General features: G+C 51.4%; 1 protein-coding gene across 1 annotated transcript in view; it reads left to right on the top strand.

Annotated features, from left to right (window-relative positions):
- The first annotated feature begins 2,584 nt into the window (after positions 1 to 2,584).
- The window catches only part of FBN3 (fibrillin 3), a 115,460-nt gene continuing 97,620 nt past the window's right edge, over positions 2,585 to 20,424 (top strand). Inside the window, exons 1-3 of the mRNA XM_044419027.1 lie at positions 2,585 to 2,757; positions 15,129 to 15,211; positions 17,681 to 17,779. Of these exons, the coding sequence (XP_044274962.1) occupies positions 2,585 to 2,757; positions 15,129 to 15,211; positions 17,681 to 17,779 (355 nt within the window). The remainder of the gene's footprint in view (positions 2,758 to 15,128; positions 15,212 to 17,680; positions 17,780 to 20,424) is intronic.

Here is a 20,424-nt window from a genome sequence, read left to right on the forward strand (position 1 = left end):
CCTGTGGGAGGCTTCTGCTCCTCTGTCCCGTTCCTTTGCTGTTCCAGGGTGGACCCTTTCCTGTTTTCCCTTTCCCCTTCAGTTCTGCTTAAACTTGGAGAATCTTCCAAATTCCAGGACAAGAACATGTGCCTCCTACCACAGCTTTCCGGTCTGTTGTTTTCTTTCCCTCTCTGTGCCACACTCTATGCACTTGCATGTGTTGATAAAACGTTGCTGAACACATAAGTGGTCACACACATGCACACACAAAGCCCTCCTGAGGTCCTCAGGCTTTTGATTGCAGCAGGTTCCTTTCTGGCAGGGCCCTCAGCTGATGCGCATGTGTTGCTGCGCACTGGCAAGACACTGCTTGAAAGGTATCTCAGGAGAACTGTACATGCCATGAACTCCAGCCTCCTGAGCCAAGGCATCGCCATCATGAGAAAACCACCTCGAGGAAAGAGCACAGGTGCCCCGATCCGGAGGGCATCTTCTTTTGCAGGGCATCTACAATGGACAGGAAGATGCTTGGGCACCGGTGTCCCACCTGGGGGCTTCCCTTTGGGGCCTCTGGTGTGCTAGGGAGACCGTGGGTTTCTCCAGCACCAGGCTGCTGATGTTCTCACACCTGTTTTCTTTCTTTATTATGCTTCCACACTGCTGAAATTCTAAGTGGATATACACGTGTGCACGTAGGTGGTGATGAGATGTGGCAGGAGCGTGCAGCACTGCAGAGAATTTGGAATGCCCTGCTCGATTCCCAGTGCCTTCATTTCAGGGCATCCTAGTGTGGGGGTGGGGTGGGGGCTGTTGCGTGTTCTGCCCAGCCTTCTGCTCGATGCAGGACGATCCAAGGTCTGTGCGCAACCAAAAGACAGCCCCCCAGACATCCCCCGAAGGCCATTTGTTTCACTGCCAAACCGCTCTAACTCATTCTCCTAGGCCAGGGGTTGGCAACCTTTAACACTCAAAGAGCCATTTGGACCCATTTCCCACACAGAAGAAAACACCGGGAGTCACAAAACCCTTTTGACATCTCAAATGAAGATAACACTGCATAGATCTTTTTTTTACCTTAATGCTACGTATATCTTACTTATGATTTAGCTGCAGCTCTTGTTCAGTCACTAAAAACTGTTATTTTTAATCTTACATTATAAACTAGGAGGACTCCTTTCATATAGTTTGAATAGGAGAACAGCTTCCTGCAGAGTCAAAGTCAGTGCTAAAGGGCTGCATGCATTAAACAGCAAACCCCATAAGTTCGTCAGCAGTAAAAGCAAATGAATCTACTCACGTATCATTAAATCTTTGGTTTTCCTCAGAAACCTTTCTTTGTAGGTGGCCCTGGTCCGCAGATCAGCTGTCCTGGAGATATAGGTGTGTTTAGTGTGACTGATTAGCAGGTAAACAGTCAAGTGCTGTGAATTGTGACAGGTCCCAAGCACAGCAGCTTTTAACATTCAGAGGAAGGAGATGACATTGGGACAAAGAGAATGCTTTGGGCAGCCTTTCCTGTAACATGAGAGCCTGCAGGAAGCTTGTGTAGCAAAGGAATGTAGCAATTTACTTAACTAGCTGATTTACTTAACTAGCTAGTTCCTGAGTGGAGTTTCTAGCAGATCAGCGGCTGTGCCGGCGCATGTTTTGAGCGACGGAGCCGCAGCAGAGGGGTTCAAGAGCCATGTGCGGCTCCGGAGCCGCAGGTTGCCAACCCCTGGCCTAGACGTTGTTGCTGATCCAAAATCTGCTCTCCTGCAATGTAGCCCATTCGGATCCTGTCCTGACCACATGGGGCAGCAGAGAGCAAGACTCCACCTCTGCCTCTACCTTGGGTCAAGGTTGGTGAGGGGCGCTTGCCGGGGGCACCTGGACTTGCTGCGCTCGCCCCCATTGCAAGGTGCTCATTCACGTACCTCTTGCTCCAACACAGGGAGAGGGTGAGCAGGACTGCGGATGCCATGGCTCGCTTGTCCCCGGGCTGCTTGTCTAGCGAGCAGGTGGGGAAATGATGGAAAGGGGGCAGGTTATGACAGCAGAGACAAGGGGATGCCCGAGAGAGTGTACTGATGACCTTTATCGACTGATTAGGCTGGCGCAGCGTGACGCTGAAGATCTGCCCTCTGAGACCAGCTTTCCCTGGTTCAACACACTGTTTTGATCTTGGAGGTTCAGACTGCACACTCCTTCCCCTTAGTTTCTTAGGCAAGCATCATTGGCTCAGCCTCATGGAAACAAGGGCTTTGTCACCAGCCAGGCACACCCCAGTCCTTGCTCTGCCTGCCGCTGCCCTCACACTTCCTCTAAGTTCCAAATGTGCTCACTGGCCCAAGACGGTTGGGACCCTTTTCGATCTATGACACCAAATCCACACTGAATTAAGAACTGCAAAAGCATGGGGAGAAACGAGAATTTCAGAAGCACCCCAGACTGGTTGGGGCAGGGGAGACAAGCCATAGCAAACAGCTTTCAATGTGGTAACCCCAACCCTGTTATTCCCCCCTGCCCACATTTGCTTCCCAGCCCAGGAAAAGGCATTTTGCTTTGGCACTGCCAGGCTGCAGGAGACCCTCCCCTCGAACGGCTCTTTCCGCGGCCTGCAATGGCAGCTCTCCGGCTCGCCCGACTCTTCCTGGCGTGCACCCTGCTCACCTCCTACCAGGACTTTGCCTCCGGCCAGCAGGACAGAGACCTCCCAGCGGATCGCTTTGCAAGCTACGAGAACAAACAGTCTGCCGGCCGGGTGAGACGGCGAGGCCACGATACTTTGCGAGGGTAAGCCCTCCGCTGTTCTTTCCTGACATCCGCCTGAAAATGGGTTTGTGGGATCCTGCCTGGGATTGGTTGCCACGTGTGCGTGCACAGCTCCTGTTTCTGGCTCCAGGTTCTGGGGGCTCCCTCTCTGTGTCTCCCCGCTGTGGCCACCCTTGCTGTTCCCAGGGGACACTTGCCAGAGTTGCTGGCCCCTCAGCGGGGGTCTGGCCTCCCCCTGAGGCTGGCGTGAGCGCTACTCGAGATCGCTAGTGATAACCCTTCCTGGAACAGCTGTCTCAAAACTGGAGGCTTCCAAGTGGTTTGAATTCCATTTCCCACCAGCCGCAGTTGGCGTGGCCAGTCCTGGAAGCTGTGGACTCCCGCACAGTGGTGGGCATTGGGAAAGACACTGCAAAGATGCTGGCAGGGCAGAAAGAACATGTAGGTTCAATAGGCCAGTGCTTTGATTCAGTGTACGTCAGCGCCTTATATCCCTTTTTTAGTCTCCCCTTGATTAAGAACCATGAGGACTGGAACCTTGCATTGTTCTTATGTTACATTTCCATCCCCCATTTTTTCATTTTGCAAAGACACCAGGGTGTCCTACATACTCCTTTGTTTTATCAATGCAAGAGCCCTGTGGGGTAGGCTTGCCCAAGGTCCCCTGCTGAGCTTCATGGCCAGTGAGGACTAGAAGCTGGGACGGTTCATCCTTGCATGTTTGCCATCATCACAGGACAGATCGGCATCAACGTTCCATGGACAGCAATGCCCTGCCCATCACATATGAAAGAGCATTAATTTGCCACTCACTTTGACAAATAAGTGTTCCCAAGCCTGTTTTGGCAAAAGGTAACTGGAGGAAATGTTGCCACATTCTCCAGTAAAGTGCTGGCCACTTTATGGCTGCGGTTTCGAGCACAGATGTGCGCAGAATCTGTCTGGGAGTGGGAATCCGGCAGATTCCCCAGGCTCGGCTCCCTGCACTCCAGCCCACTTTGCCGTGGCCCTGAGTCTGAGTTCTGGCAAACCGTGCACTGTGTTAGCAGGGCCCGGGCCATGTATCAAGCCCCACAGAGAATGGTTCTCCAGGAACAGCGGCTGGCGTGCCCAGCCTCGGCGACCCTCTGTTGTGTCTTGCAGCCCTTCCTGAGGAGGAAAGTTGCCAGTAGCACAACTGGGGGTATGCGAGAGTCTGCAGCCCCTCCTCTTGGCTCTGCTCACTTTGCCGGACAAGGCTGGGCATGGGAGAAAGTTCATGGATGCTGCAGAGATGGACAGGGAGAAGGCTCATCCCAGCCTGAATCTCGAGCATATTTGTTATTGCTAGTCGTGAAGTCGTGTCCGACCCATCGCGACCCCATGGACAACATTCCTCCAGGCCTTCCTGTCCTCCACCATCCCCCAGAGTCCACTTAAGCTCACACCAACTGCTTCAGTGACCCCATCCAGCCACCTCATCCTCTGCCATCCCCTTCTTTCTTTGCTGTCAATTGTTCCCAGCATCAGGGTCCTCTCCAGTGAGTCCTTCCTTCTCATTAGGTGGCCAAAGTATTTGAGTTTCATCTTCAGTATCTGGCCTTGTAAAGAGCAGTCAGGGTTGATCTCCTCTAGGACTGACCAGTTTGATCGCCTTGCGGTCCAAGGGACTCGCAGGAGTCTCCTCCAGCACCACAATCCAAAGGCCTCAATCCTTTGGCGCTCAGCCTTCCTTATGGTCCAGCTTTCACAGCCATACATTGCAACTGGGAAAACCATAGCCTTGACTATACACACTTTTGTTGGCAGTATGATGTCTCTGCTTTTTAGTATGTTGTCTAGATTTGCCACAGCTTTCCTCCCCAGGAGCAAGCATCTTTTAATTTCTTGGCTGCAGTCCCCATCTGCGGTGATCTTGGAGCCCAGGAAAATAAAATCTGTCACTACCTCCATTTCTTCCCCATCTATTTGCCAGGAAGTGAGAGGACCGGATGCCATTATCTTAGTTTTCTTAATGTTGAGTTTCAAGCCAACTTTTGCGCTCTCCTCCTTTGCCCGTATCAATTGGCTCCTTGGTTCCTCTTCACTTTCTGCCATGAGAGCGGTATCATCTGCATGGTTGTTATTTCTCCTGGCAATCTTAATTCCAGCCTGTGATTCATCTAGCCCTACCTTTCTCATGATGTGCTCTGCATATAAGTTAAATAGGCAGGGTGACAATATACAGCCTTGCCCAACTCCTTTCTCAATTTTGAGCCAATCAGTGGTTCTGTGTCCAGTTCTCACTGTTGCTTCTTGACCCGCATACAGGTTTCTCAAGAGACACATAAGATGGTCTGGTACTCCCATCTCTTTAAGGACTTGCCACAATTTGTTGTGATCCACACAATCAAAGGCTTTAGCATAGTCAATGAAGCAGATGTTTTTCCGGAACTCTCTAGCTTTCTCCATGATCCAGCATATGTTGGCAATTTGATCTCTAGTTCCTCTGCCTCTTCGAAATCCTGCCTGTACTTCTGGTAGTTCTCGGCCCACATACTGCTGGAGCCTAGCTTGTAGGATTTGGAGCATAACTTTGCTAGCATGTGAAATGAGTGCAATGGTGCGCTAGTTTGAACATTCTTTGGCATTGCCCTTCTTTGGGATCGGAATGTAAACTGACCTTTTCCAATCCTGTGGCCACTGTTGAGTTTTCCAAGTTTTCTGGCATATTGAGTGTAGCACTTTTACTGCATCGTCTTTTAGGATTTTGAATAGCTCAGCTGGAATACTGTCGCCTCCACTGGCTTTGTTGTTGCTCAGACTTCCTAAGGCCCATTTGACTTCACATTCCAGGATGTCTGGTTCAAGGTCAGCAACCACCCCATCGTGGTTATCAGGAACGTTAAGCTCTTTCTTGTGTAGTTCTTCTGTGTAATCTTGCCACCTCTTCATAATCTCTTCTGCCTCTGTTAGGTCCCTGCCATTTTGGTCCTTTATCATGCCCATCTTTGCATGAAATGTTTCCTTCATATCCCCAATTTTCTTGAAGAGATCTCTGGTCCTCCCTATTCTATTGTTTTCTTCCAGTTCTTTCCTCTGTTCATTTAAGAAGGCATTCTGATCTCTTCTAGCTAGTCTCTGGAATTCTGCATTCAGTTGGGTGTATCTCTCTCTTTCTCCCTTGCCTTTCACTTCCCTTCTTTCCTCAGCCATTTGTAAAGTTTCCTCAGACAGCCATTTTGCTTTCTTGCATTTCTTTTTCTTTGGGATAATTTTGGTTGCTGCCTCTTGTACAATGTTGCGAATCCCGGTCCATAGTTCTTCAGGCACTGTGTCTATCAGATCTAATTCCTTAAATCTATGTGTCATCTCTACTATATATTCATCAGGGGTATGATTTAGGTCATACCTGACTGGCCTAGTGCTTTTCCCTACTTCAGTTTAAGCCTAAATTTTGCAACCAGAAGCTCATGATCTGAGCCACAGTCAGCTCCTGGTCTAGTTTTTACTGACTGTATAGAGCTTCTCCATCTGTGGCTGCAGAGCACATAGTCAGTCTGATTTCTGTGCTGACCGTCTGGTGATGTCCATGTGCAGAGTCGTCTCTTGGGTTGTTGGAAAAGTGTTTGCTATGACCACCGTATTCTCTTGACAAAATTCTTCCAGCCTGTGCCCTGCTTCATTTTGTACTCCAAGGCCAAACTTGCCTGTTATTCCAGTTATCTTTTGGCTTCCTGCTTTAGCATTCCAGTCCTTCATGATGATACAGTCATCATTTTTTGGTGTTAATTCTAGAAGGTGTTGTAGGCCTTCATAGAACTAGTCAGCTTTCAGCCTTTTCAGTACCAGTGGTTGGAGCATAGACTTGGACTACTGTGATGCTGAATGTTTTACCTTGGTTTCGAACTGAGATCATTCTGTCATTTTGGAGATTGTATCCCAGTACTGCTTTTCCTACTCTTTTATTGACTATGAAGGCTACTCTATTTCTTCTGAGGGATTCTTGCCCACATTAGTATACCCGATGGTCGTCTGAATTAAATTCACCCATTCCTGTCCATTTTAGTTCACTGATTCCTAGGATGTCGATGTTCAGTCTTGTCATCTCTTGTTTGACCACATCCAGCTTGTCTTGATTCATGGATCTTACATTCCAGGTTCCTATGGAGTATAGATCTTTGCAGCATCGGACTCTCCTTTCACCACCAGATGCATCCGCAACTGCGTGTCCTTTCGGCTTTGACCCAGTCGCTTCACTCTTTCTGGCGCTACTAGTACTAGCCCTCTGCTCTTCCCCAGAAGCATATTGGACACCTTCCGACCTGAGGGGCTCATCTTCCAGCGTCGTATCGTTTTGCCCTTTGGTACTGTCCATGGGGTTTTCATGGCAAGGGTACTGGAGTGGGTTGCCATTTCCTTCTCCAGTGCAGCACATTTGTCAGAGCTCTCTGCTATGACTTGTCTATCTTGGGTGGCCCTGCATAACATAGCTTATAGCTTAATTGAGCTACACAAGCCTCTTCACCACGGCAAGGCAATGATCCATGAAGGAGCATGTTTACCTGGGACTTATTTCTGCATAAACATGCATACAGGATGGTATGTGCCAGCGTGCACCCATTCTCTGGGTTTGCCATTTCTCTGCCTCCCTCAAAGCAACAGTTTTATCTAGGAAAGGACCTCTAGTTCTGCAGGAAACATTTTCTCCTCTCCCTGTTTCCCCACATAACCTAAAATGCCACTTTTCATTGCAAAATGGGGGCCGGGGCCAATTCCAGCCTGTCTGAGATCCGAAAATGGCCTTCTGGGTTCTCCAGCAGCTGCCAGAACGTTCCCCCAAGGGCTTGTCCCACATGAAATGTGGCCCTCACTGCTGTGAGCAGGAGCTCACGCCCATGTACCCAAGCGCAAGGCTGGCATAGACTCACAGAGTATGTCCGCCTTTTTCTCAGTGCCAGTGGCAAAGCCTTGGGAAAGGCTCTTGAAATTCTTGAAATCGACAAACGATTGGTGGTTGGGGGAAATGGATGGGCCGGGGAAGGGGCGTGGCCACCTGGGGACCCCCTGTGGGCTGGATGGCTGTCCCCCTCGTCACTGCTCTGCCGAGTGCTGGGTAGGAGCAGCGGTCAAGTCCCACAAAGGGAGTCCCTGGGCTGGCAGAGGGCTCCATTATGCACTGTGGGATGTCCTTTGGAGACAGCACACACAGATTTGCTCTGCCCACCCACCTAGTTGGGCTGGTAGACATTTCTCTGTTTCCTGGCCCACATCGTGTTTGCATCCCCCCACTGCCTTCTGCAATTCTGTTATCTCCTAGAATTAATGTGCAATTACAAAAACAAGCCCTCTCTATGCATATTTAATGCATAATTTTGGAACGGTGTCCTTTTTATGCTCTTACATTGCAGAGAGGCGCTTTGCATTGCAGATGCCAATGTTCTGATCTGTTCGTTAGCCCAAGAGGCAAGGATCAGGCCTGCGTGCATCAGCATGTGTGAGCGCTGAATCTGTGGCACCTCCCTCAGTCTCCCGTCCATTTTACCTGGTGTGTGGTCTGTCCTCCACAGCAGTTCTTTCTGTAAAATGGGCAGGTGTGTGTAGCAGATTTGGAAGCAGCTTTCCATCCATTCTCAGAGGTGCGAGATTTTTGACCACACATGTCTCAAAGTGTATGTGCATGTGCAGGCCAGAGGGTGAGCTTTTTTTCATGCTCAGAAATGATCTGAAAGAGCTGGAAAAAGTGCAGAAAAAGGCAACACACTGATCCAAGGGCTGGAGAAACTCCCGCATGGACAATGGGGCAATGTCTGGGACTGCTTCGCTGGCAGAAAGGGTGAGGACGGTGTCTGAAAGGATGTTTGGCAGACTCCCCCTGCTTAGGGTCATCTTGTGAAGCTGCTGGGTAGGAGATTCAGGGAAGATCCAAGGGAGGGTGGCTTTGCTCAGCACAGGGAGGGAGAAAGCTTCTGTAGAGTGCCATGGTGACGACCAGTCGGAAAGGTTTTTCCAGGGGCTGGACAAATTCCTGGAGGAGGAGGAGGCTGTCAGTGGCTGCTATTCCTGGTGGCCATGCGCCAGCCCCAAGATGAGATGCAATGCGCCTGTGCACAGCAGTTGCTGTGGAACATGGGTGGGAAGTGCTGCTGCCCCCCTGCCCTGCCTGGGGGTGGCTGGTCACCCCTGTATCTGATCCAGCAGGGCTCTTCTGGCATTCAGCTCCTCCTGTTTGCATGTACTCAAGCCCTGCCATCCAAAGGGTGTGATGAAAGGACTCTGGCCATGCTCAGAAACACTCACGGGCTGGCTGGCTGGCTGGCTCGCTCACAAGCATGGCGGCCTGGGCCGGTCCCTCTTCTCTTCCAAGTCAGCTTCTGTGTGTGCACGGAAAGAATGCCAGCCGGTGCATTCAGGGGTCACTCTGCTGAGCGAAACGAAAGAAAACTGGAAGGGGGAGCATGCCTTCCTCAGATTTCAAGGAGGACCGTGGGTGGTGGTTCTTGCAACAAAAGGGGACTGTTTCGTCTTCCATTTGGTGCTGCAGCTGGTGTTGTATTTACATGTTGCACATTCCTTGGGGAGGGTTCATCTTTGCTTGCCCCCCTCAATGTGTCCTATGCCTCTCAGTGGCTGCAGTCAGTTTCCCACGTCCCTAAAATGCAAGCTGCCTTCCTTCTTCCCCACTCCCCTCCCATTGTCTGTCTGTTGGTCTTCTTTCCTTCCTTCTTCCATGCCTCCCTCCCTCTCTTGACTGGGTATTTATTTATCTATTTAAAGCTTTTCTGTCCCTCCCTTCACAGTCTCTCAGGGCAGTAACAATGTGCTAAGCCTTTCTGGAACCTGGTTTGTGCCTGCCTGTTGGACTTCTTCCAGTACTCATCCCTCCCTAAGGAAGCGAGCAGTGCCCAGAAGAAATCCACCAGTGTTCACAGACCCCCGAAACCTTTGCAAGGAGAAACCTTCCCCAGCCGCCATTCCTGGCTGCCAAAATTCTTCCCCACTCATTGCAGCAACAGTGAATGTGGAAGAATGCCAAGACTCACATGGCGTGTGGGGCTCTTGCCGTGGATTGCCAGGGACTCAAGCCCCAAGCTGCTACGAAGAGGGCTGGAACCCAGCAAGCCCAAACCAGCGTATTTTCTGCCCAAAGCAGATTCCTTACACATGCCTACTGGGTCCAGGCCGAAGGTTTTGACCAGAAAGAATTACGTGGCCCACTGAGTGTCTGAAGGGCCATGTGCCAAGCCTGAACCCACCCTGTGCCCGAGAGCAGGTCTCTGTGCCCTCCTGCGGTCTCCCCCTCCTCCACAGTCAGTTCCTGGGATCATCCTCACCCTCGAGGGTTTTGCACGCACCCTCAGTGAACCAGGAGAGACACTTGGCTACCAGGGAAAGGGCCACTGAGGTGTGGCACCTTGTGTTGGACTGCCCTGTCCAAAGAGGCTGCCTGGTTGTGGTCTCTGGGGCTCCAGGTAGAGGGCTGTTGATTGTGTGCGTTCCTCTTGGCTTGGCTGCATGGCTTGCAGGATCAATAAACTTTAAAAACATTACAAACAATAAAAGCCAGGCTTATGCAAGCCTATAAACAAGCAGCACCTGTCTAAACACCTGTCTAAACAATCCACACTATGAAAAAATCCAGAACATTTTTGAAACTGCATTCACTTGATGCAAGATGAAGCCATGTGAAGGTTTTGCAGCAGGAAGAAAATCTGGTTCCTCCCTTTCGCTCAGGGCTTCCGATCTCAAGCCAGATGCCTGAGGGTAGGAGACAACTTAAACTGATGCCAAAAAGAGAGCAGCATTGATGCCATCAGGGAAATCACTCTGTAATTAGGGGCCATGACCAGAAAGGCCCTCTCCCTCTTCGCCGCTTTCTGGACTTTCTTGGAGGAGGTGCCTGAGGGAGAGACTTAGATGATGAATGTAGTACGTGGTTAGGTTCCCACCAGAATTTCCCCTGGCTTTTCAGTCCCATGAGTTTAACCACTGCACTGCTTCTGGCTTCTGTTCTGTGTCACACTTTGGTTTAAGTCTTCCTTTGAAAGAGGATGTGTCAGGGGATGGCCCTGGCCCCTGAAGTGCTGAATCTTCTGTGGCCCACCAGCCCCACCATCCAGCTACTCTGAAAGCAAGAGCCCTCTTCTGCCCTGGTTATGCATCCCTTTTCATGGAAAGGGGCACCCTTAGGAGAAAACTCCCTTCCATGTCACGTGCACACACAGTTTCTTTTGCCTAAGGGCAGAACGTGGCAGTTGCCCCTAGTGAATCTCCTTCTGTTGCTTTCAGCCCAGCGCTCCAGCCTTTTGAGATCGCCCTGGATCTTCTCTCTGTCTTCCAGGGTGTTACCTTCTCCTACCCAGTTTTGTGTCCTGCAAGTGTGATAGGTGTTCCCTGCACTTCCTCATCCAAGTCACTAATGGAAATGTTGAGGAGCCCTGAGCGCAGGACTGAACCCTTCAGCACCCCACTTATTCCCTCTCCCCAGTTTGGGAAAGTGGTGCTGATGAGCCCTCTTTGAGTCCAATTCCATAGGCAGGTGTTGAATCCACCTGATGATTGTTCCTTCTAGCTCACCTTGAGCCAGTTTGTTCATCAGGATATTGTGGGGCAGTTTGTCAAAAGTTTTGCTGAAGTCAAGATAGATTATGTCTGCAGCATTCCCACAGTTCATCAAGGAGGTTATCCAATCAAAAAATGAAATCAGATTAGGCTGGCAGGAGTCCGTGTTGTTTTCTAGTGGTCACTGCATTGCTTCTAGGTGCTTTTAATCTCCAGAATGTGTGTGCACGTTTTGTCTTGTGGGACTTGAAGCCAGACCTTTTTGGTACTGAGTGCTGCCCCTTCTTTGAGGGCACGAGATTGCATTCCGGCAGGGCAGGCTGAACTGCTGCCAGGGCCTCTGCCCTGGTGCTGCCCCGCCCAGCACCCCTGTGCTAACAGGGGAGCGCAGCAGCAAGTGGACTTCATTCAGTTCATCCCTCTTCACCCTTGGCTGCTGGGACCTACCCTCACCGGCAGCCGCTGCCATTCTGTGGCCTCTCTTTTCCTGTGTGAACGATTCAGCCTTGCGCTGGAGGCTGCCAAAAGTGCCCCTGCTTGAAACTCTCCAGCCAGTGCTGCAAATGCTCAGCCTCCCCACCTTGCTCTGCCTGGGGCGGCCTCTGCCAGCTGCCTGGATTTCCCCTGAAGCCCATCTTCTCCAGGAACACCCTTCTGTTCCTCGAAGCTGAAGTTCTCACCAGCCAGAGCTGGGAGGTGACTTTTATTTTCCACCAACACTTGAGAAGCTGTCCTCAAAACAAGCACACGGACGGTTGGGCAGAGGGAATGCCAGGCCGGCTAGGAGTAATTTTGGACCAACCCGGCAGCCCCATGGAGGAGTCAGCCAGGGTGGGGTGGGGGCGAGGGATGCATCGCGTGGCTCCATCTTGCCAGGGCCCTTTGTCTTGCCGGCACTGTGCCTTAGGCGTTCTGAGACCAGATGCAGTTCCCTACTCGCCCTCCAAGCAACCAAGAGAACCTGGGCTCAGGCTTTGGACTGTCCACACCAACAAAAGATGCGCCTCAACAAAAGAGGTTTTTTTAAATATATATATATATATATATATATATATATATATATATTATTCCTGTTTGTTTGGGGACATAAGAACTTCAGAAGGGCCTGGATAGACCATCCAACCAGGGGGTCCATCTAGCCCAGCTTTGCTTCCTGCAAGGTCCAACCAGCTGCCCCCAAAAAACCCACAAGTATGGCATGAGGGCAATAGCACCTTCCTACCCATGTTCCCCCACTTCTGGTAGACATCGGCACACCTTTTTATTTCCCCATTATTTTAATTGTTAATTGGTTTTAATTGTGGTTTTAATATTTAGTCACTGGATGCTGTGCCATTTTTATTTTATTTGTGCTTGTTGTGAACTGTCCTGAGACGCCAGTAATGGGACAGTCTATAAAAGCTTTAAGAAATTGTGGCTGATCCTGGAGGTGGCATCGGGCCATGAGGACTGGTGGCCACAGGAAGCCTCCTCCTCCTCCAGGAACGTGTCAGTCCCCTGTGACAGCCCTGCGGGTGGGCAGCCGTCACGGCCTCCTGCGAAAGTGGGTTGCACAGCCGATGCCTTCGCTGGGTGAAGGAAGATGCGCTTTCCTCGGTGCTTAATCTTCCTGCGGTTCTGGTGCCACGGGAGATGGAGAAAAGTGTCTATCTGTCCATATTCACCACATATTCTAGCATCATTTTGTGCAGCTCTGCCAAGTTTCCCCTCACCTGCCTTTTCTCCAAGCTAAGCTTTCCCAGATGTTTGACCTGGCCCTCACAGGGAGTCAATCCAGCCCCAGAGCGTCTGCGTTGCCCATTCTGCACGTTTCCACCTCTCCCGCACAAAAGACTCTCCAGCCCCTCTGAGGCCCCCAGATCGCTAGAATCGTAGCATTTCATAGTCAGCGAAGACTCCGGGGACCGTCTAGTCCAGTCCCAATGGTTTCACATGCGCTCATGTTTCCTTTGCTGATTTGACATCCATAGTCAGGAAGGTCAAAAATAAAAAAGCTTCCTCTCAGTTTCTTTATTTCTGTATATAAATTTATATTTATATACCTCCTTTGTACCTGTGTGGCGCCAGTGTGCATGATGTGCCATCTCTCCATTTTATCCTCACAAAAACCCTGGAAGGAAGGTTAGGCAGAAAGACAATGACTAGCCCCAAATCACTCAGAGGGCTCTGTGGAGTAGAACTGTGGGAGTAGAACCTGGGTTTCCTAAGTCACAGTCCAGTACTCTAACCACTAGGCAGTTCTAATGGGGAGGGCACCACCAGCCCATACCGGCTCTCTTTTGAGCCGATGTAGTGCAAAACCAACAGAAACAAGCTTGTCGCCATGCCATAGCTCAGCCCTTTCGATGGAGGCTCTTCTTTCTGAAGGGTGACTGAATTCTGCTTTGCAGCCCTCGGGGCAGAGGGAACAGCAGTGAATCACAGGGGCTTTTTCCGCCCCCACAGCCAGGAAGGCCCTTGTTCTAGAGGGTCCCCCTGCCCTGCCTGCCTCTTGTCCGGCGGCTGTGTGCATTTGCACTGACTGCAAAGATCAGAGGATGGTGAAAGAGAAGAAGTGGTGGGTGGGGGAAGGGAAAAAAGTGAGATCAAAGGAAAGAATCCAAACAGAGGAAGGCTGTGCGGCGGGGCGTAGCCAGGTAATTTTAGTCCTCGGATGCAAAATGCATGTGAGGGGGGGCAGGGGGGCTGGAGGCAACAGTTGGCTGCGGCTGCAAAGTACACCACAAACCTTGATTTTCTCCAAACTCCCCACCCCGGCAGCCCCCGCAGTGCCATCCCATACTTTACAACCCTTTTTCCTTTGCATGGATTCTGTCCGGGTTCGTTTGTCATGGATTCCATCCAGTTCTGCTCTCTTGGTGGTCCACTGGGGGCAGGAGGGCCCCAGGCTTCGGCCCCACAGCCTGGCCCTGGTGCCCCACCGGCTGCATCCCGCCAGTGTCTGATGCTGGCAGAGCTCTGTGCACATTCTCGGGCTCGCACACGCCTTCCCGGGTGCTCCTGCAGCCTAGAGAGCGCAGACGGGAAAGCGAGGGAGTGCTTCGGGCGAGCGCCAGGGCCCTGCGATGCATGCATCCCATTTCTCGCCAGGCTCACACAACTTCCAACGAACTCAAACCCATTTGCGCCATACAGATATTCTGTACACTTGGATGGGATGAGGTTTTCCCCTTCCTTTCTGTTTTTCCAAGAAGCCTCAACATTTCTAGCACAGCGTGTTAACAGATCGGATGTGTTTCCACAGGCAGCATGCAGCCCTCCAGCACTGGGGGCTGACACCCCAACGTATCTGTTTAGGGGAGGGGAGAAGTCCCCCCTTGGAATCCTTGCAACTTGCCCCGAAGGAAACCTGCTAGAACCGCTTTCGCTAGCTAATCCATTGCCTATAGCCGGTCCAAACTCGGCAGGTTGAATTCACTGGGTTTCCTGCTGCTATCAGTCTCAGGGGCGTCCCTCTTCCCTTCAGTCCCCTGCACTGCACCAGCAGACGCAGCCCTCTGCCTGGAAGAGCACTGAGGACTGGATGGCTAGTCGGCCTCCTCACAGCATAAATGACTTTTGGGGTACAAAAAGTGCTCGGAAGGGGATCCTGCATGCCACGGAATACCCCAGACTGAGCAGAGAAGGAGGGCTGCCCATGGCGGGGAGGTTCCATGGTGGGGCCAGGTCATTCCAACACAGCTGTGTGAATTGATGCTGCTCCCCAGTCCTAAAGGTAAGAGCCACAACATTCCGGGCAGATTAGAACCAAGTACCAGGCTGGTTTGCGGCTGGACAGAGCAACGCTAAAGGAAGTATGAAATACAAGGGACTTTACATACGAGGGAGGTATGAGATACGAGGCACATTTAGGTTTCTGTGTTGAATTCCAGGCCAAACGTCTGTGGATCCCGGTTTCACTCATACTGCTGTCCTGGATGGAAGACCCTTCCTGGTGGGAACCAGTGCATTGTCCGTGAGTATGACCAGGGCAGTGGAGGGCCCTAGGAAGGGGGTGAGATGCCTGCATTTCCATTTGTGGTGTCATTCTGCAAACAGAGGTTTTATCTTCACAAGCACCCTGTAAGGTAGGCTGAAAGTCAGTGATTGGCCCCAGTCACTCAGGCCAGCCCAAATCTGCTGAGTCCTAGTCCAGTGCTCTAACTACTAGGCTACACTGACTCTTATTATGGGATTGCTTACGTCCAGGTCTGTAATTATTCAGGGATCCCTCCACTGTAATTGCAAACTGCTATTTCAGCATTTCTCTGGGCTGCTGGTGCTTACTAAACCCTATGAGCATTGAAGACTATTCTCCCTCCAAATTTCTTCCTGGATCTTAGAAATTTCCTGGACTTGTCACTGACAGATCTTGTGGGGTTCAATTTTTAAAAATCTGAATTTTGGCTAGAGCAATATGCAGTATTACTAATGGAACTATTCTGTTAGTTCTCGTCTTCTCTGCATTTGTCATATATGTGGGCATATTAAAAAAACCTGGAGGATAAAGGACATCATTGGATTTGGTTTCACATGGTGGCAAGAATGCTGGGCTGAAAACCAGGAAGATCCACGCTTGCTCCCTGGTAGACTTTAGACCCATCCCAGACTCTCAGGCTAGCCCACCTTACAGGGTTGTTGTTGTGAGGATAAAATGGAGTATGTATGTAGCTTTGGTTCCTCACAAGGGGAAAAAAGGCAGGAAATCAGCGTAAGGTGATCTAAATAACAGTGACGGCACAAGTTCTTCTCGGGAGAGTTGCAGTCCCGGCAGGTGCACGATTTCTCTCTGTCCAGACGCACATGGGTTGCGCCAACTGTGAGCCATTTCACCAGCACGTGGGAACACAGGCATCTGTGGGGGGGGCTGGGGGGGACACTCCAGCCAGCACCCCACAATGCTCTTGGGCGCAGGGCCAAACTACAAAACCCCCACCTTATTATTTTAGCTGCGAGGTCTTCCTGCCAGTAGCCAGGCCCTTCAGAATTGGGCACGTTTGGAAGCGGAGGACACCTCAAAGCCAGGCCCCACCGAAAGATCCCACAGAAAGGGGCTCTGGCCTGCTGAGGGGCTGCTCAATTTGGTCCCCCACCCCCAAGGGAATAGAAGCCCTGGGGTAAGCCACAATCCGCCATGGCCAGAGGCATCACGGAACGGGCCCCGGGGTCAGCCACAATCAGTTTCCCCAAGTTTCTGCACAGTGTAATTTCCAGCCTGCCCATTAGAGCAAGGACAGCGACTCCCTCTTCTCCATGATTCCCCCAACCCACAATATTCAAAGACTGCTGTGTTTTCGCTTAATGCCGTTTTGTTATTTCATTTGCCTTGCCAAATTCTGGTATGGAGCCATGAATGCTGGCAAGATAAGAAAGATACTAGAATAAAACCACTTGTTAAAAACAGAATCAATAAAACTGTGGCTGATTAGTTCAGGAAGGCTTCTTGAAAGGAAGATGCTTCCAGGGGGCACCAAAACCTAGCAGGGCCATGCCATCCAGGGACTGCAGGGAGCAGGCAGGTGGGTGAAGGAGAATCTACTCTCTCAGGTCTCCCAGCAGAATTTGCTCCTCTAGCAATCCTGGACTTCCTCTTCTGCTCGACCCATTTCTAACGTGGGCTGAGCCAAGAGGAAGCCTGGGTGTGTTTTCAGAATGAAGGTTACGCAACTGGTCACTGCCTCCTGCACCAGGAGAGGGATGCTGCTTGCACGAGGGTTGCCCAGGACTCCATTCCTGGCCAGCGCCCTGTGAATGCCGGACATGCTTGCCAACAACATGCATTCAGGGCTGCCACAGAGGGGGCTGGAGCCCAGGGAATCCAAAAGATTCCCACCCCTTTACGCATCCCTCTGGGAGTTTTGCTGACTCCAGTGCCATGCCACTTCTTCAAGCTAAACAACCGAGCCCTTCCAATCCTTCCTCTCAAGCACGCACCGTCCTCACAACCAGACCAGGATTCGGAAGACACTGGAAAGTAGGCAAACCAGTAGCGCTTTCAGCAAACTATTTTCAGCAGCTGCATGGGCAGAAGCTTGCAGATTTATTTTAATGGATGCCCAGAAGTTTACGGAGGTTGCTCCAGCTGCCGGAAGCACCATGATGTTTGGCGTCTTTCCCAATAACGGCAGTGAGCAGTACACACAAACTCTCCATCTTTTGCACCGCCATACCCTGAGCTATTGAGAATAGTTTTGGAGGTTACATCCTGAAGAAACACGGGGCTGCAAAAGAAACCAGCTCCACTTCTAATCAGTCTGGGCAGAAAATGCACTGGGCAATTTTGACCTGCAATGTTAAGGCAGGCGGAGTTCAGCTCCATCAGCCCCAGCCAGCATGGCCAATGATCGGACAACTGGGATGGTGGTGCAGAACACATGGCGTGCAACAGGTTACGGTAACCAGAGGAAAACTCCTCTCTCAGTCGCCTCCTGTTCTCTCCTGACAGCCATTTGCCGGAACTCTTGTGGCGACGGATTCTGCTCACGGCCGAATATGTGCACCTGCTCCAATGGGCAGCTGTCCCCAAACTGTGGCTCTGGAGGAGGTGAGAGAGCCCTGGGGGGAGGCTTGTGTGGGGCAGACTCCTTTCCAGGTGGCCTGGGGCGGGCCTGAGGTTGTAGCCATGCGCTTCTTGTTTTGATGTTCTGGATGGACGATTTAATTGATTCATCATCGTCGTCGCCGTCGGTATTAATAGCACTGAGAGCACTGTGGCCTTGTGGTTAGCATGTTGAATGGTGACTGGGAAAATCTCGATGCCAGTCCTCACTCAGCCACGACGCCTTTGGGTCAGTTGCTGACTCTCAGCCTAACCTTCATCACCAAGGTTTTGTGAAAGTATAAGAGAAAGGAAGAGTTTGTAAGCGGCCTTGAGTTTCTAGCAGGAGCAAAGGTGGAATATAAGCACAATAAATATCCCAGGAAATTCATTTAATGTGTAACAAGGGTGGCATCCTGTTTAGGCTGGGGCCCAGCATAGCAGTTTGGTCAGAGTGCTGAACTGGGGCTTGGGAGATCCAGGTTGAAATCCACGCCCGGCTATGAAGGTCTTTGGGGGAGTTGGGCCAGCGACCGGCTCTCAGCCTATTCTGCCTTGCAGGGTTGTTGTGAGGATAAAAGGGAAGAAGGGGGGCATGTAAGGTGCCTCATAAGAGGAAGCCAAAGGCAGGATCTAAATATATGAAACAGATAAAACACGAAATGTGCAAAGCTGAGCCAGGGTGGATGTAGACTGCTCCCTCCATCTGGGTGGCCATGTGTCTCCGCCAAGGCACTTTAGGGAGCTCCTCCATGTGGAGGCTTTGGCCCCATGCATCTTGTCCCCTCCATCTGGGTGCCCTTCAAAGGCTTTCCTTCTCAGTGGGGGAGCAACTTGGGTCTCTCAGAATGGTTCAGAAGCAGCTGCCTTCGCCCTTCACCCCAAGCATGGAAGGCTGTGGCCAGTCCACAGTCCAGTATCAAACCCACCGAGTTCAGCAGGGCTTAGTAGGCATTCCGTAAGTGACTGCAGCTTTCATTTCCCGATGCTCAAAAAGCATTTTTCTCTCTGAGTGAAGGCACGAATTGCACTAGAGTTGTAAGTCACCTGAAAACCACACTGCTCTAGTGCAAATAGTGCACAAGTTGGGTGCTTTCTGGGTGCCATTTTGCACAAAAGCCATTGGCAGTTTGAAATAAATACACGAATCTTACTGATGTTGGCCCACGAGCAGGCTCACCTCTCACCGTGGCAAGTCAGCTCCAGCGCGTGTGCAGCAAGGTAGAATCTCCTCACATTCCAGGCTCTGGAACTCATCAGGAATTCTTTCCAGACCCTGGGGGTGGGGGGGTGGGCAGGGCCTTAGAAATAACCAGACCCCGACCTCCAACCGACCCCCCTGCAGCAATAGCCCTGCGCACACCATCCTCTCCGCAGTCCATGGGTGGCTGAAACTCCTCTGTTTCCGTCTGATGGAGGGCCCAGATGTTCGCAATCTTCCAGTAATGTGAAGCATTCGAGCGTGCAAAGGGGGGGTGGGCAGACAGTCACATTTCCCACATTCCAGAGGGCCCTGCCAAGGGGGGAGCAGGGCTGGGGGATGCGTGAGGGCACTGAGCATCTGGGGCTGCTCCGGCCAGGCGGGTCTGCAGAGCAGGGATGGGGCTCTTGCCCAGCTGCCTCTGGAGAGAGCCATTTCAGCGGGGAAATCACACAGAAACCGGCCAGGAGGCAGAAGGGGGAGGGGGCTGGCCCCTTCCTTGGGCCCATCCAGCTCGGTCGTTGCATAATTGCATTTCAAGAAGCAGGAACTCTGTCCACCCCCACCCCCACCTCAGCAAGTGCTCTGCCGGCCAGATAATCTGGCTTCTCCGCAGCATATACCCCTCCCCACAATTTCTGGTCAGCCATCCTGCAAATGGTTTAACCATTAGCCAAGTCCAGGTGGAGTGCAGGTTGCAGGTTGAAAGAGGGTGGACTCATGCGCAGACCCTCCCGTCTAAGGAACAGCCTGCTCACGTCAATAGGCGCATGGGACTTTGGGTGGTGCAACATGGTGTCATCCCTAAGCTGCAGCCTGCTAACTGGAAAAATAAGGCAAGGTTCTGGTCCTCCTGGTTCTGAATCAAAGATCGAGCTAAACAGGAAGCTGGAACTGGGGACCGTCCTGCATGACTCTGGTATTGCTGAATTGTGACCCCTGCGTTTGTGCCATCCACCCGAGCCTTTCCCAACCTGGCGCCCTCTGTATCTTTTGGACTTCAGCTGCTGACAGCCCCAGGCAACACAGTGAATGGCCAGGAATGCTGGGAGTTGTAGTTCAGGCCATCTGGCAGACACCAGGCTGGGGAAGGTCACTGTCTTTTGGTAGGCAGAGACTTGCGAAGGACGCGAGCGGACAGTGTGTGAAGGGGTTCTTCCCGGGACTCGGGAGGCTGGCGAAATTCAGCTAGAAAAGAGTTTGGATTTCAGCTTCTGTGGGAGGGGAAATTTGTGAAAAGTTGCACTTGCGCAAACATGCGCTAACCCAACTGTGCACATGCACTTGTGCACATTTGTACACATGGGGTAAAATCCTGGTACATGCTTCAAAAAAACCCTTGTTTGTTGATGGGAGACACTGGATAGTCCCCAGACAGTTGGAGTGGATTTTTCAGAATGCACAATCCCTTTATTGATGAAATACATGGATCCAGTAAATAGAAATGCTT

This window comes from Varanus komodoensis, unplaced genomic scaffold, assembly GCF_004798865.1.
Source record: "Varanus komodoensis strain SLA01 unplaced genomic scaffold, ASM479886v1 scaffold99, whole genome shotgun sequence".
NCBI classification, from domain to species: domain Eukaryota; kingdom Metazoa; phylum Chordata; class Lepidosauria; order Squamata; family Varanidae; genus Varanus; species Varanus komodoensis.